This window comes from Mya arenaria, chromosome 4 (genome assembly GCF_026914265.1).
Source record: "Mya arenaria isolate MELC-2E11 chromosome 4, ASM2691426v1".
Classification (NCBI taxonomy): domain Eukaryota; kingdom Metazoa; phylum Mollusca; class Bivalvia; order Myida; family Myidae; genus Mya; species Mya arenaria.
In genome coordinates, this window is record NC_069125.1 from 24,350,029 (window position 1) to 24,365,034 (window position 15,006).

The following is a 15,006-nucleotide window of genomic DNA, read 5'->3' on the forward strand; positions in this document are numbered from 1 at the left end:
TCTAAAAAAATGCCAGACAGCAGATAATAAATAGCATTATCAGGGTTCGACACTAACCGTAGTCCGGTAGTCTGTGACTACCAGTTTTGTGGTCGGACTACAATAAATTTTAAGTCAATAGTCCATCAGACTACTAGAAAAATTAAATATCACATCAGTTAATTGAGCATAAAATCTTTATTATGCTTAAACTGGCGTAAAACGTCATGTTAAAAAAAGTTGAACATCAGCGGTAAAGGTTCATTCTAAAGTTTGCTGAAAATGTCCGAGCAGTTTCAGACAACGTGGACTGTTCACCAAATTTCACGCGCATTTCATTTAGCCTTTCGACCAATATTTAATCCAGTCTTTAGAATGTCTTAATTTAGAAAGGGAAAAAACAATTTTGCACTGTGTGGTGTGTTTTAATCCTCAGACATGTGAACCTCTGCTAATCTCAGCAAGGTGGATTTGGGTGCAGAAGTGGTAGAATTTCTAAGTCCCTTGCATTTTCAGTCAGAAACAATGATAGATACGATTTAAACCAAAGCTTGATGGTGGTTACTATTTTTAGATTTTCTGAAAATACATCAGGATTATTATTGTTTAGGGTACTGTCAAATGTCGGTGTCTCGATAAAGCGAACAAAAAGAACATAATGTCTGGCTTGTGAAATCTTTTAAATGGCTTTTAGAAGAGCAGCTGATAAAATAATCATACTGCCAAAATAGGTCTAATGCAGCGTAAGTGCAGACAACGGCAGACTTGTGTGCGTTAATTTTCGCTCCAAAATGTCGTAACATTTTATGCATTGAAGCTAGGAGAAATAACACTTTTGATCTTTCTCCCATAATAGAAAAGTAATTAATAACACTTCGGGAGTTTATTTCATTATGTTTTTTTAAGCTAAAGCATTATGGTATGTCGTTTAGATTAACAAAGAATACTGAATAATAGGATGCCAAATCATCAAATATTGCCTATAAGTAGAATGTCTGTCATTTGTGCCTTAACTTAGCAACGATTTCGGTAGAGGTGTCAAGTGATTTATTACACCGTTTTCCCGAAAGTTACAGATTTTAAGATAAAGGGGGTATATATAAGGATGGTTCTTATATTTTTATTATGGGGCATATAAGCATTGTTTTTTAGATTATTTTAAGGTTTGAAAATTATATTTAAAGGCCAGAATTGTTTTTAAAATTGAGATGGATAAAAAAGACCGATCAAATGGTTATACTGACAATGTTCTAAGGAGAAGGCTAAGTCTCGCAAAACACTCTAGAAATCCGTTGCAGGCTTGCATTTTTTTGGACTACCAGAAGTTTTGCTTGACTACCCAGATTCAGATCCAGTAGTCCCAGGGACTACCTTGTGAAAAATATTAGTGTCTAACCCTGGCATTATATGATTTATTAATAGCTATCTCTTAATTTTAAACGAAATTGGTCTAGAGTAATTTATAATACGATCCTATAGATGTCACTTCCAAAACCATTTCTTATCAGAATAAGACAATCAGAGATGAAATTTGTACATAAAGATTATGATGTTATTCTAGACCTACTTGATAGCCTTGCTTTTCATGTTTGGAGTAAGGTCTTTTTCGTTTTGCTGCGTGCCGTCGTACAAGGCATAGGACACCGACGTGACTTTCTGAACAGCTACCATCAGGGGCCTTTGGAAAGAAAACATATTTTATCACAAGACAATACTTATAGAGCATCATAGCCGATCATTAAAGCCAGAAGTAAGTGTGACATGAGAGTATTGGCTCTGGAAACTCATACTCCAGTAATCGAAATAAACACTAACTTGCAAGCCCTGTGCACACTGGTAAAATGTCATCCGGGCTAGCTAAAATTCTGAATTTTATGCAGCAGGGCTTGTTTAAATTAAAATCTGATGCCAAGCATAAAGTATAAGAATTCGGGCTTGTTCATCAGAGTCTAATTTCAATAACTGTGCACCATGACAATAATGCATTTTATTCATTTGTAAATAACGACACCTGTGAAACCTGATGTAAAATGGCATATTCTGCAATCTTTCAAGGCCAATAAAGCATCTTTGTAATATCATTTTCAGTAAAATTACCATGTTTTCTTTCTCTACACAGTTCGTTCATTTAAACTTTATTTATTTTATGACAATTGTGAAGAAAGTTATATTAACTTATACAAAGTTACTCTCATTGGCACCATGTTGCGGGAAAGTGTGGTGTTGTGTTGTGGGGGAAACCTGAGAACCCGGAGAAAACCCACTTGTCCAGCTTGGTGACTACCAACCAAACTCACTTGTGCCCAGGCCGGAAATAATAATATGGGTTCACCAGGCATCCAAAATGCACAATATTGCAGATCAGCTACCTTCAACACTAATGTCACAGTGAAACAAGATGATAACTTATGCTGCGCTTAAATGTGAAAGAGAAATTAAGTGATTACCCAGTGATGTCAAGGGTGTAACCACCATAGTCGAGAATCATCCGGTAAATGTGACACACAGCCAGGTACCCCATAGCTACGATGAATACTATCTGTGGTACATAAGGCTTAGAATTCACTTGTATAAGCAAGTAGCACAGAGTTGTCAGCGCAAACAAGTGGACAATTTGGCTGAAAATAGAACATTATTTTTGTATATTCTTTACGGCTATTTCTATAAAATGTGCCATCATACCAGCCGCTTAAAAATAGTTTGGATTTAAGTATTTTTATTTTGCACAAAAATTAAAAAAACTAACAAATATTTTAAAGCTGCACTCTCACAGATTGACAGTTTTGACCTTTTTTAGTTTTTGACTCAGAATCAGCTGATTTTGGTATCAACGCCTTCAATGCAGTCATATAAGATAACTCACAATAAAATAGATCTGACTTGTTTTGAAAACTGCCGAAAAATTATTTTTTCTTAAAGTGTTGTAACGCTTAAAGCCATAAAACATCAATTTTCAAACGTAAATATGAAAAACTGCGTTCTGATCTTTTGTGAGCAGTCTAAGTAATGTATCATTGGTTTCAAGACATTTACGCAAAAATTGGCTCATTCAAAGACAATAGATAAAAGATATTTTGTATTGTATACAATTCATAGTACACAGAGAAAATGCCAATTCCAATTCCATATATTTTATAAAAATGTTTTTGATACAAATTTTAAATACAGCATGGGGGTTATATTGTCCTTTTTTAAACTTAATTGATTACAGTTATATCTGAATAGGTTTGTCTAAAAAATCAGAACTCATAGTGGAGAGTTATAATTTACACAATTATGAGATACTTACCTTGTCTTACATGTACACTTAGAATCTTAGTGTAATTTATAAGAAATTAAAAACAAGATATCTGAGAAACTTCTTTCTCTCTTTTGAATTCTGAAATTTGTCAAAAAACAGTAGATGGACACAATCTTTAAACCCCACTGATTTTTGCATTGGAAGACAAAATAGCTTGATATGACTTTCATCTTTTTCATATATTTCTTAAAATTTCTTGACACAGACAATGCATTCATGTGAACTCTACCGGTAATAGGTAAAATATACCACTTTTGAGACCCTTCTAACTCCTTACCGCTTTCATGTCGAAAACTACCGCTATTGAAATCTCTTATAAAAAAAAACACAAAAAGATATCATATTGGCCTTAAGTTTTCTTTTAAAAACCTCAAACCATGTTTAAAATACCATATTAATCTATCACTTTAAAGAACATGGTGCAATAAACAACTTGTCAAATCACTTCACACTTCGGCCGAGATCGTTGCTAAGTTACCTGTACTGTACAAAAGACCACTAATCAGCATTCTTTGTTAATTGGCACCCTACTAATCAGCATTTTTGTAAATATATGAAAGACATTATTTAACTGTCTAAACATTAAAGAAAACAACATTTCCAAGGTGTTATTAATTATCTACAGTGTATACAATTTTATGTCATGTTGGCAGGAAAATTGACAGACACAATTCTGCAGTCGTCTGCACTTACACTCTGATCTGTTTTGGCAGTCTGATTTGATTTTTAGCATCTCTTCTGAATATAAACTTGTTTTACAAGTCAGAGGTAATATCCATTCTGTTTCTCAATCAAAAACACTGACATTAACCACGTCTCTTAACCACGACATATTTTATGCATATTTTCCAAAAATCTAAAAATAGTAATGTCATTAAGTTTTTGTTTTTATAATTGCTTTTGACTGAAAATTAAAGAAATTAGAAATTCTACCACTTTTGAACCCAAACTACCACTTTTGAGACCTAAATCTACCTCTCTGTCATTTCCAAAGGTTCACATGTCTGGACAATGTATATGCTATATAAATCATGACTTATGGACAATGTATATAAATCATGACTTCTGGACAATGTATATAAATCATGACTTCTGGACAGTGTATATAAATCATGACTGTAGCGTTGTTTTCATTCAATTTCCAAAATACACTCACTATCCAAAGCAGAAGAATACAAGAAGGATTCCAAGACCCAATTCCACCACATGACGAGTTGTCGATCCCGCCTTAGATGCACTGCACAGGGAGCGGAAAGGAAAACCGAGAGCTAGCGCTGTTAGTTGGCAAACCAAGAAATTGACCTGAAATTACATGTTACCTCAATAGGGCTTAGAATAAGAATAAAATAGATATAATATATATACATAATGCTAATTGATCAGTAATTTGTATTAAAATTTAGCTCTAAGAGTTACGGAGCGACATAAAGAAAAGTATTTTTTTCTGATAAAGTGACTTGAAAAAATTGAAAACAAAATAAAAAATCTATTATAAAGATATTGCAACTTTACTACTGATAAAATAAATGTGACGCATCTGCGCCAGTTCTCAAATTATCTTCGAAAACAATATCCGAAATTTCCTCAACTGGAACGCCAACAGAATTTGCAAAATGCTAGCACTTTAAATTGAACTTTGATGAGAATTGTTTTAACCTGATCTATGGACAATCCTGTTGTTGCTGAAAGAGGCGTCAGCAAACGAGATCCGGCGTAAAAATCGCCGCTTTCACTAGTTGGAGGCATCTTGTGATTCTTGTCGCTAACGTCCGAATTAATCTTCACTTTTAGCGCTATCTTCGAATTGCAATATTCGTTAAAAATCACTTTAAATGGACATAACTGGAAAAATAATTTTGTTTATTATAAAGTAAAATAAAAATTTACTAAACTGAATTATTATAAATATTGAAAAATAACCAAATTCTCATACGAAACAAATATTTCAGACTGAGCTAGTTGCCATTTTCGTCGATTAAAAGTTTTGTCAAAATATTGTATAAAACCTTTAATCTCAACAAAATGATCAAACTTTTCTCCCTTAAGCAACAAAAGAAAGACGGTGTCGATACATCTCAACAGTCGGGAAGCAACAAAAAATCCTCTGCTGCGCAGTTACGAATACAAAAAGGTTGATTTTTTGTCTATATGGGTTACTTTCAGTTTGCCAATGTTTCCTAGAACGTAGAAACACTTTAAATTGCACCAGCTTACCTAATATGGTAGTTGATTGTGTTACAGGCTACATAGGATCCCTAAAATAAAATCTCATGAACAAACCATTTTCAAATTTGACAATTTTCAGCCTGATTCAATTAGGGTAATATCCGAGAAAAGCTGAAAATAGGGCCAATCCTAGAATTTCCCTGACCAGATTGGCAGAAATACAAACCAGATTGAAACGCTGAACGGCCCAGACGAGACTGAAACATCATATATCTAATGGTCAAGATTAAATGATGATACAACACAAGTTGAAAGACTCTGGTTGATCTCTGTTTAATGTCAACTCCTATTCCGAATGTAACTGACTAATGAATTACAGACCAGACATATTTCGGGACATTACTGACCATCTTGAAAAACATAATGGACCATGATTTATAAGTTTATTTACCTTTTTTTTTAAAAATTCATTCACCCCATCGTCATCATACTTTAATAAATACTTGTATATGAGTGCTCATTTTGATATGACACCTGCCAAATGTCTTCCATCTATAAGAACATATAAATATTCACATTCACAAATTTACAATACAGTCCAAACTCGCTATGTGGACGTCGCATATCTCAACTTTCCGGTTGTGTCGACTTTTTCCTCCGGTCCCGAATTTATTCCTTCTTATTCTATATAGAATAAATCTGCTTGAGTCGATTTTTCTATCTCCATTTTTTAGCTATGTCGACATCCTATTTCAGTCCCTATGGTCGGATTTCACACATTTTCTTTTTTCTTATGTCGAACTGAAGATGGAGTTGTAGGTGCGAAAATATAAATGATGGTTTGCCGCAATTATCGCTAAATTACCGTGCGTGTCAAAATAACAAACTGACTTAATTTGAAATTACTTGGTAAGTGTGAAAAATTAAAGTCGTTTGTTTATGTTTTGGATTAAAGGACATTTTTTGCCCAAGCTATTCATTGAAACGCACACGGACGCCGATGACATCCTCTGAAAATTTGACAACATTAAACGTTACGTGACGATAAATTTCTTTACACTGTATATAGAAAACAAACCGGCATAACATACAAGTTTAACCAGTAAATTTGACACAAATAAATCATGTTTATTTCACTTTATTTTTCAATAATACATACTGTTTTCACGACAGTACCAAGACCGTTCAATGGCAAAAGTCAGTGTCGGACATAAATCAAACTCAAATGTGTTGGGACTTGTGATATTTTTTTGAAATTTGGATGTGTCAAATGTTCGTTATCTCGACTTTTTTCCCCATGCCACTCTTGGCTGTATCAATTGGGCAGAAAAACACGGCCCATTTCCCCTGTTATACCCGGTATACCGCTGGACCTGAAGGGGTGGACGTGGTTACAATTGACTGGTGCATAATGTATATGTATATATATATATATATATATACTCAAAAGCAAAAAGCCATTAGAGTATGTGTATACATGTGTACATTGGTTTGAAGGAATCTCGACTCATAGTGATACTGTTATGTATTTATGTTTTTATTGTTAAAGAAATTTAAGATGATGTATATTATGGCTAATTTTTGTCAGGTTCAGGGCAACCTGGGATTTCGGACACAAAAGTTTTATTTTGTTTGAAAGAAGGCAGAGATTAAGGGAACCTCCCACATCAGGTTATAAAGGGGCATCAAAATGAAAGCCAGGTGACCCGACAATTCCTGCCATTTATTACCAGGCTTCAGGTTCATTTTGAAACCCCTGAAAGTAGTAAAAACTACTTCTTAGGATGGGGAATGAGGCAAAATTTCAGCCACAAACTCACAACAAGAACAGCCTTTCATCTTGACAAAGCCACCACAAGAATATTCTATCATCAATGACATTAAGTACTGTACTGCACTTATAAACATTCCTTCAAATTGCAGATATTTCCATTTCAGACATAAATGAGTTGAACCTTCCCAAAACCTGCCAGGTAGATTTTCCAGACCCTGATGACCTGCTCACCTTCAAACTGGTCATCTGTCCAGATGAGGTTTGTCATTTATAACTGAATGTATTCTTTTTCAAAAGTTTTTAGATAAAATAATGTAGACATTAATTAATTGTGATAACAATAGTCAGTGAGTTATATTGAAATCACTTTATTTCATACTTTTCTGTGAATTATTAACAAATAATGGTGGATAAAATCCTTATTAACTCCATGTTTGACATGGTGAGTTCATTAGAACATACTTTTCATTGTTTCTCTGATTTAAGTCAGTACACTGTTAAAAAACACAAAGTGCACACATTGCTGGGAAGAAAAATCAATAAATTCAAGTCAAAATTTATGGTATGACATGTTTTAAATAAATCTAGGGCGATATTCCAATTAAAAAAATAAATAATGAATTAAGGATGGAATATAAAGTAAATTTGTTTGTTTTAGAGTAAGATAGCTACCATATATTTTTCACTATGTGAACACTAAAAGTGAATATTTCACTTGTGGCGGAGACAATCATGAAATATAGCTTTTGGTGCTTGCTCGGTGAAATATATTGCTATCTTACACTGAAACAAAGAATTAACACACTTCTGAGTTTCTGAGAAGTAAAATGCATGGTTACCGTATGCATAGTGGTTACAAATTAACTTTATTCAGGTTGTCATTCAACAGTTCAGTTGGCCAATAAAGTAATTACCGGTATATTTCATCTGATCAATAAATAATAGGACATGGTATACAGGTAACATCGTATAATTCAACAGATCACTTACCAAACAGCCTCCTACAAGTGTCCAGGCAAAGTCAGGGTCCCATTTGCATTCATGTAATTAAATTAATTCATCAGTAATTAAAGAGTAAATTTTATTAAAATTAAAGAATGAGTAGGAGTTAATAAGTTTGAAGCAAGTATCAAGTTCTTTATATATATATGACAGTCATTGAAATTAGACTTTTGGATGAACAAACCCGAATTCATATACTTTAGCTTGTCATCAAATTATGAACAAGCCCTGCTATATAAAATTCAGAATTTGAGCAAGCCTGGAAGACATTTTATCAGCGCAGGGCTTGCAGGCTTGTGTTAATTTCAACCACTGATATGATGATTACCATGGTTAGTAGTACTCAAACTATTTCTACTAATTGTAATATATATGGGTGCCTTCATACATTTCAGGGGTTTTACAGAGGAGGTCGATTTGTGTTTAACTTCAAAGTTGGCCAGGGATATCCACACGATGCACCCAAGGTGAAGTGTGAGACAATGGTGTATCACCCAAACATAGACTTAGAGGGGAATGTCTGCTTGAACATTCTCAGGTAATTTGTTTTAAAAAATAAATATATTTTGAAAAGATTGTTAATAAATTGTGAATAAAACTGGATAAATTACAACTTAAATGATATTGACCATTCTAATTAGTACTAATTTTCGGCAACTGCGGTATTAATTCCGTTTTACTTCATTGATACGGTCGGACAATTGACTGACAAAAACATACATGCCATATCCCCCGGCGGTGGAAAAAATCCCCCGGAATTTCGACCCATCCCCTGGTCCCCCGCCGGGGAATTCATATCACCTGGAATTTTATTTTTTTTATATTTTTTTTTCAAAACTTGCTTAAGGTTGACAATGGAAAGCATCAATAATATTATGAGTGTAAAATTCCATGAATGTCCATAATGACCAAGTCCAAAAATTATTGTATTTGAGTGTATTTCTGTATTTATTCTTATATTATAAATGCAGATATTGCGCAAATTTTCGTCGCATAAAAATCCACTGGTGTCATATCAAAATCCCCTGGAATTCAGACCAATATACGTTGGGAAGCCTCTCAGAAATATGGCATGTATGCAAAAATGAAAATCTCGTTTTAATGAATATGCATGAGGCAGGGGAGATAACTCTTCTTCCAGTGAATTCTCATGTTACAATTAAATATCCTTCAATAACCCTGTAGAGTCAGTGGCCTTGATGGCTGTGTGGTCTTGACTGCTGTCTAAAAATGTTGTACTGAAAAGGTACCCTGTTCATTTCCCGGTTTTGCCAGAATATTTTTCTACAGGAAAGGATTCCAATTTAGACCTTGCGGAACCAATGAAACTGCCTTATCAATTATTCATGATTATAAGATTATCATAGTCAAATTACCCACTGTACACAACCAAGCCTAGTGTAGTTGTGTATCGGGGTATCCAACAATGATTTGCACTATGTATCAGTGTCGATATCTATGTTTTGTTGGAGGGTGTAGTGTTTATTCAAGGTACTTGGAGCGCAGAGCAGTGCATCTCCTTAATTAAAGAGTGTAGTAGTATAGGTGTCTGCCTCCTACACCAGAGGTCGTGGGTTCAATTGCCACCAGAACTTTGTCTTGGCCTCTCATAAAGGATGCAGTACTGGTTTCTGTACAGTAAAACCGACTATTCAGTGATTCATATGAGCTTTCAGCTGTCTTAACAATCAAGCTAAACTTTGTTAGTAAAAACTATCCTCCCATAACCCACTCCTTTAATCCCTAACTGAATTCCATGTTAACTCTTTGATTGCTATTAATGTATTCAAATATATGGCCATCTGTATGTATTTTGTGCCTAACAAGTTGAATGATTTGTTTTTCATTGCAGAGAAGACTGGAAACCCGTTTTAACAGTTAATTCCATTGTCTATGGTTTGCAATACTTGTTTTTGGTAAGTGTTATATGTTAAATAAGTTAATTATAATCTGAATTGATAAAACAAACACATGTTGTACATTTATTTCACATAAGGTAAGAATTCCCCAAAAATTGTGTTACAAATGCTGATCTGAGGTTACACTCAAGATTCTGATTTGTTATTATGAGTAAGGCTTGAGTTTTTCCACGAATGACTCATCTGACAAAAAAATCTGTTTTACAAAGGTAAAAGCTGTAGATTTGTATTAGAGCTGCCTTGTGCTTACTTCAAGCAAAAAAAACCACCAATTATTTATCCATACCTCAAAATGGAACAAATATTCACATGAAACACATATATAGCTTGTCTGTTTTTGGAAGAAAAACAGTTTAGGTATTGTTATAGCCTTCAATGTAGTTGTGCAGAAACTTTTACTTAGGGCTTAAGCATAAACCATTCAAGTCCTAAGTAAAAGTTTCTGCACAACTAATTAATTTAAAGATATTCTAATGAAACTTGGTGCACATGTCGCCAGAGACGATACAAACATTACCATTAATATACAAAGCTCTTGTTTTGCCCTGTGCAGCTGCGTAGTGCAGCTGAGTAAACATGCTTGTATTATATCACTGGTTCTTGGTATCAATGTTTTTTAACAAGCCACTGTATACGAAACCCTGAATTTGAGGAAGCCCGGAAAGCATTTTGCATTTTGCCAGTGCCGGGCTTGCAGCCTTGTTCTAATTTTGACCACTAGTTACATGTTAAAGATGATTAAAGATTTACCACAATTAACACAGTTGTTTTAATATACCAAAAAGGATGAATAAATGTTGAAATCAATTGCTTTTAGTGAGGATATCGAATTAAATTTGAAAGAAAGGTGCAGAAAACACAGTATTTCTACCTTATGAGACGATAATAGATTGCTGTAAATGTTTAAGCACTCACCAATCATTTAATATTTTTGCGTATTCAGCTATTAAATACACAGTTACAATCTTGTTTATCAGTTATTAATATTTTCCTTAAATACATTATTTAGGGAGTTGTTGAACGCTTATCACTTAAAATTTATGTTTCTTATACATGTATTGATTTTGAATAAGAGTGTCACTTTAATATTTTAGTTTGAAAATTCAATTATTTTCTTCAGGAACCAAATCCAGAAGATCCATTGAATAAAGAGGCAGCAGAGGTTCTCCAAAATAACAGACGCTTGTTTGAACAGAACGTAGCAAAGTCGATGAGAGGTGGCTATATAGGATCTGTTTACTTTGACCGCTGTTTAAAGTGATATAACGCTTTAGCTTAGTGTGTGTTATTGTTGTTGTTAAACCATTCTGAAAGGGATATTCCATTTTGGAGAAACAGTGCTGGTGTATTTGGAATTTGGAAATTCTAAAGACTGTCATGGTCTGAATTACAGTATTTAGCTAGCTGAGAATGTGTTTTATGATACACTACACAAATCTGCTGTATGTAGATGTAGTATAAATGACTTGAATTTAAGTTCTTTTCTTGGTATGTTTTCTGAACATTGCTTTAAAAATGATACAGCTTTTCATGTCTGCTCTATAAAGGCAGTCTTAGATTTGTGTGGACATCAATTATCTGACTTGAATGACTTGTTAATCTTGATTGCTTTGAAATAACCACAGCCTTGTGTATCATAGCTGTGTTTTCTGCCCCTTTGATACCAATTTTTTTTTATTTGAAATATCATTCTCGAAAACAGAAATTTAATAATCTTTTTTTTTTTACTTTTTCATTCAGATTCTGATACTGAAATAAAGAAATAAATATGCAAAGTTCTCAATCCCGTATTTGACAGACCTTTGAATGATAGTTTTGTGTGCGTGAACAGACAGATTTAATAAATTTTGAAGAAAAAGAAAAGAAAAAGGATGCACTGACATACCTTTTCTAAATATTTAAATTCATGTAAGAACCCTGTCATTATTTTATTGAACTGAAGATATCTGTAGCAACATTTTATTGTTATATCAGATGTTATGTACATGTACATGTACACATGGAAGTTACATGTAGCGGTGTATTATCATACTATGTATTAAACTTTTCTTGCAGTTCTAGCTCCCTACATTAAGTTATTCTTGAAAAGTCTTCATTAAAATGATTATAAAAGCATAAGGCGGATTGTTCAGAACTTGGTTAGGTTTAATAACGTGATTAATGACATCATTGTTAACTTTTAAACATGAGACGTTTGATGAAGTGCTCACATAAATAAATATAAACAAGAATAGCTGAAACAGTTGTCTCAAATATTGTGACAAATACAGCAGATCACAAGTGTATCCATTGATCTTCAATATCAGTAACAATTTGAAAGTTCACAACGATGATGTTAACAACATCATTAACTTTAAATAAGTTCTGAACATTGTGTACCAAGATGACTGAATATTTTCGTTAGTAAATATTTTGTCTGCTGAAAAAATTCAACCCACAAATTATATAGTTCTCCAATAACTTTATTCATCTTTATGTTGATTTTTGCTTCCTGGTGATCCCATATAATTTTGGTGTCATTGAAAAGAATTTGATTGCTTAGATTTGAAACAATACCACCAGAAAATAATATGAGGTTATCCCAGTTTGGATATATGCTCTATATTTGTCAAAAAACAATAACTTATCTAATGTATTATTTTTGTAAGGTCAAAAACAGCACACAAAACCCTTTCAAATGACACCTAAATAAAATAGGGTCACCAAGCATCCAAAAGTCATCTATTTCTGTACTGCATACCTTTAGGTTAAAAAACAATGTTTCCCAGCTCATGGACTAGCCTATTTCAAACAGAATTTCCAGTCAGGAGTACATGTAAACATATATATTTATGTAAAAAACATATATATTTATGTAAATTTTCCTTCTCAACGCCCCCTTTTACCTCGTTCGGTTGACCTTTTTTGTTTGTTATACTTATTGTTTATATGCTCTGATTACTTTAAAGTGGAATTATTGATGTTTGAGTGATTTTATAAATGCCTTATTTAACGAATGAACATAACATACATGAATGTGTTAAATACCTTTGTACATGTAAAAGCAAACTATTGGAATAAAGTAAATGTAAATAGGTAATTGTTGTTTGTAATTGTCCTGTAATATCATGCCAGGTGGTAAATTCAGAATTCTTTATTCTAAGTGTGGTCTGTCTCTAAAACATATGTCAAGTTTGGTTATATCAGGTCAAAAAGTAGGTCAAATACATGCAATAGATCTTGGTCAAAGAGCAGTCAGCCTTTTTAAAGTCAAGCGGATTACCGGTATATTTATTTCACAAGGCACCAGACTAGATGCCACTATATGGCCCAAAGTTTATTACTGAATTTTACTTAATTAGGTGTACACTCATGGACGTTAGAGAACCAGGTTATCTCTAACCATGGTTGCATCCTGTTTGTACACAGTTACTTCGCTACAAGCTCATTTATGCTCTTGAACGCACAAGTTTTGTCCTAGTGATAACTCGACAATGCCTGGACCTATGGTCCTCAAACTTGACTTGGAAGTTTGGGTAGCCAGTAGATGACTCCTATTGATTTTGAGGTCAAAGGTCACAGTAACCTGCTTGAACGCAAAAAGCTTGTCCGAGCGATTACTCGACAATGCCTGGACCTATGGTCCTCAAACTTGACTTGGTGGTTTGGAGTGTCTAGAAGATAGCGGTCCAAAGTCAAGGTCACAATAACCGCGAAGGCAAAAAGCTTGTCTAAGTGATAACTGGACAATGCATAGATTTATGATCATTAAACTTGACTTGGAAGTTGTAGATGAACACCGTACCGTACACTAAAGGTGATCGGGAGGCAATTCACATTGTCCAGGTGACCTTGGGCATGGGCTGTGGGTAGCCCAGTGCCTCTCGGTGATGTAGCGTAGCCAAGCTGTGAAGGTAAGCTGGGGCTCTAGTTAAGGTACATGGAATAGAATACATGTAATTCGTCTTTTACAACGAAGCGAATCATTGCATTTCAAATTAATGACAGAACAGAATGTTTATTCAACTTAAGCATAAATTATATAGCTCATCGTTATAAACACAAAAATAAATACACATATTACATGCATGACAGAACAAAAGGAATAATTTTGCATTCTATTATTTACAATCTAGCTATAAAATTTCGCGAAAAGGCACTTCGAAAATGTTGAATAACAGAGGTAGGGTGTGTGCTTATGCCACACACCTATAGCCACGCCCCTTCTAGTATCAATTAAAGGGCAAACATGTTGAAAACTGAATAACTAATTATGGGGTACTGCCTCTTATGCTAAACCACAATAATTATTTATTAGTAGTAGTACTAAATATAAATGAGGGAAGCCGAGTCATCCCTGTACATGTACTAGTATTTACCTATATTTACCAAACTCATAAATGTTCAAGAGGCCATAACATTGACAAATCTCAACATTACTCAACAAGTTTGGGCTTTACTAGGAGAGTTGATATTACTGTTAAAAAATGCAAACCTTGACAAAAGTGTAATGTTCTTCCAAGAACCAGTACTCGCTTATTTCACCATTTAACCATACTAAATTGCATTTTAGTTTTTTTTCTCCAATAATGTCTTGTGTATCTTATTATATTTTTTTTATTGTTTTGAAGATTATTTAATCTGTTAGGTTGTGTAAAATACTTTATAAATTTAGAGCTATTGAGCCTTATATTGCAAGTTTCCAAGTTTATCAAATATCCCACATTTCACAATTCATTACAAAAAGAGCTTTGATAACATATAACACAATAAACTATTATATTGAGCCTTATATTGAGAAAGGTGACATTTTTAAACTTTTATTTTTCGGCTTTTCGAAACGTAAATACTTAACAAACACAAGTAATTTATTAGCTGCCTGAATT

The 15,006-nt window shown here is 33.6% G+C and overlaps 2 protein-coding genes across 4 annotated transcripts in view; one reads left to right on the forward strand and one right to left on the reverse strand.

Annotated features, from left to right (window-relative positions):
• LOC128231188 (lysophospholipid acyltransferase 6-like) overlaps positions 1-5,090 on the reverse strand; it is a 28,884-nt gene extending 23,794 nt beyond the window's left edge. For all 3 annotated transcript variants that reach the window (XM_052943679.1, XM_052943678.1, XM_052943677.1), the window contains exons 1-4: positions 4,937-5,090; positions 4,437-4,582; positions 2,427-2,597; positions 1,547-1,657 (exon numbers count right to left, since the gene is read on the reverse strand). In XM_052943679.1, the coding sequence (XP_052799639.1) occupies positions 1,547-1,657; positions 2,427-2,597; positions 4,437-4,582; positions 4,937-5,026 (518 nt within the window). In that variant the 5' untranslated portion in view covers positions 5,027-5,090. The remainder of the gene's footprint in view (positions 1-1,546; positions 1,658-2,426; positions 2,598-4,436; positions 4,583-4,936) is intronic.
• A 121-nt stretch (positions 5,091-5,211) lies between these two features.
• On the forward strand, positions 5,212-13,215 carry LOC128231189 (NEDD8-conjugating enzyme Ubc12). The gene is made up of 5 exons (XM_052943680.1): positions 5,212-5,411; positions 7,385-7,479; positions 8,618-8,760; positions 10,075-10,138; positions 11,262-13,215. The coding sequence occupies exons 1-5, from the start codon at positions 5,303-5,305 to the stop codon at positions 11,400-11,402; spliced, it is 552 nt and encodes a 183-aa protein (XP_052799640.1). The 5' UTR covers positions 5,212-5,302; the 3' UTR covers positions 11,403-13,215.
• Positions 13,216-15,006: the final 1,791 nt, after the last annotated feature.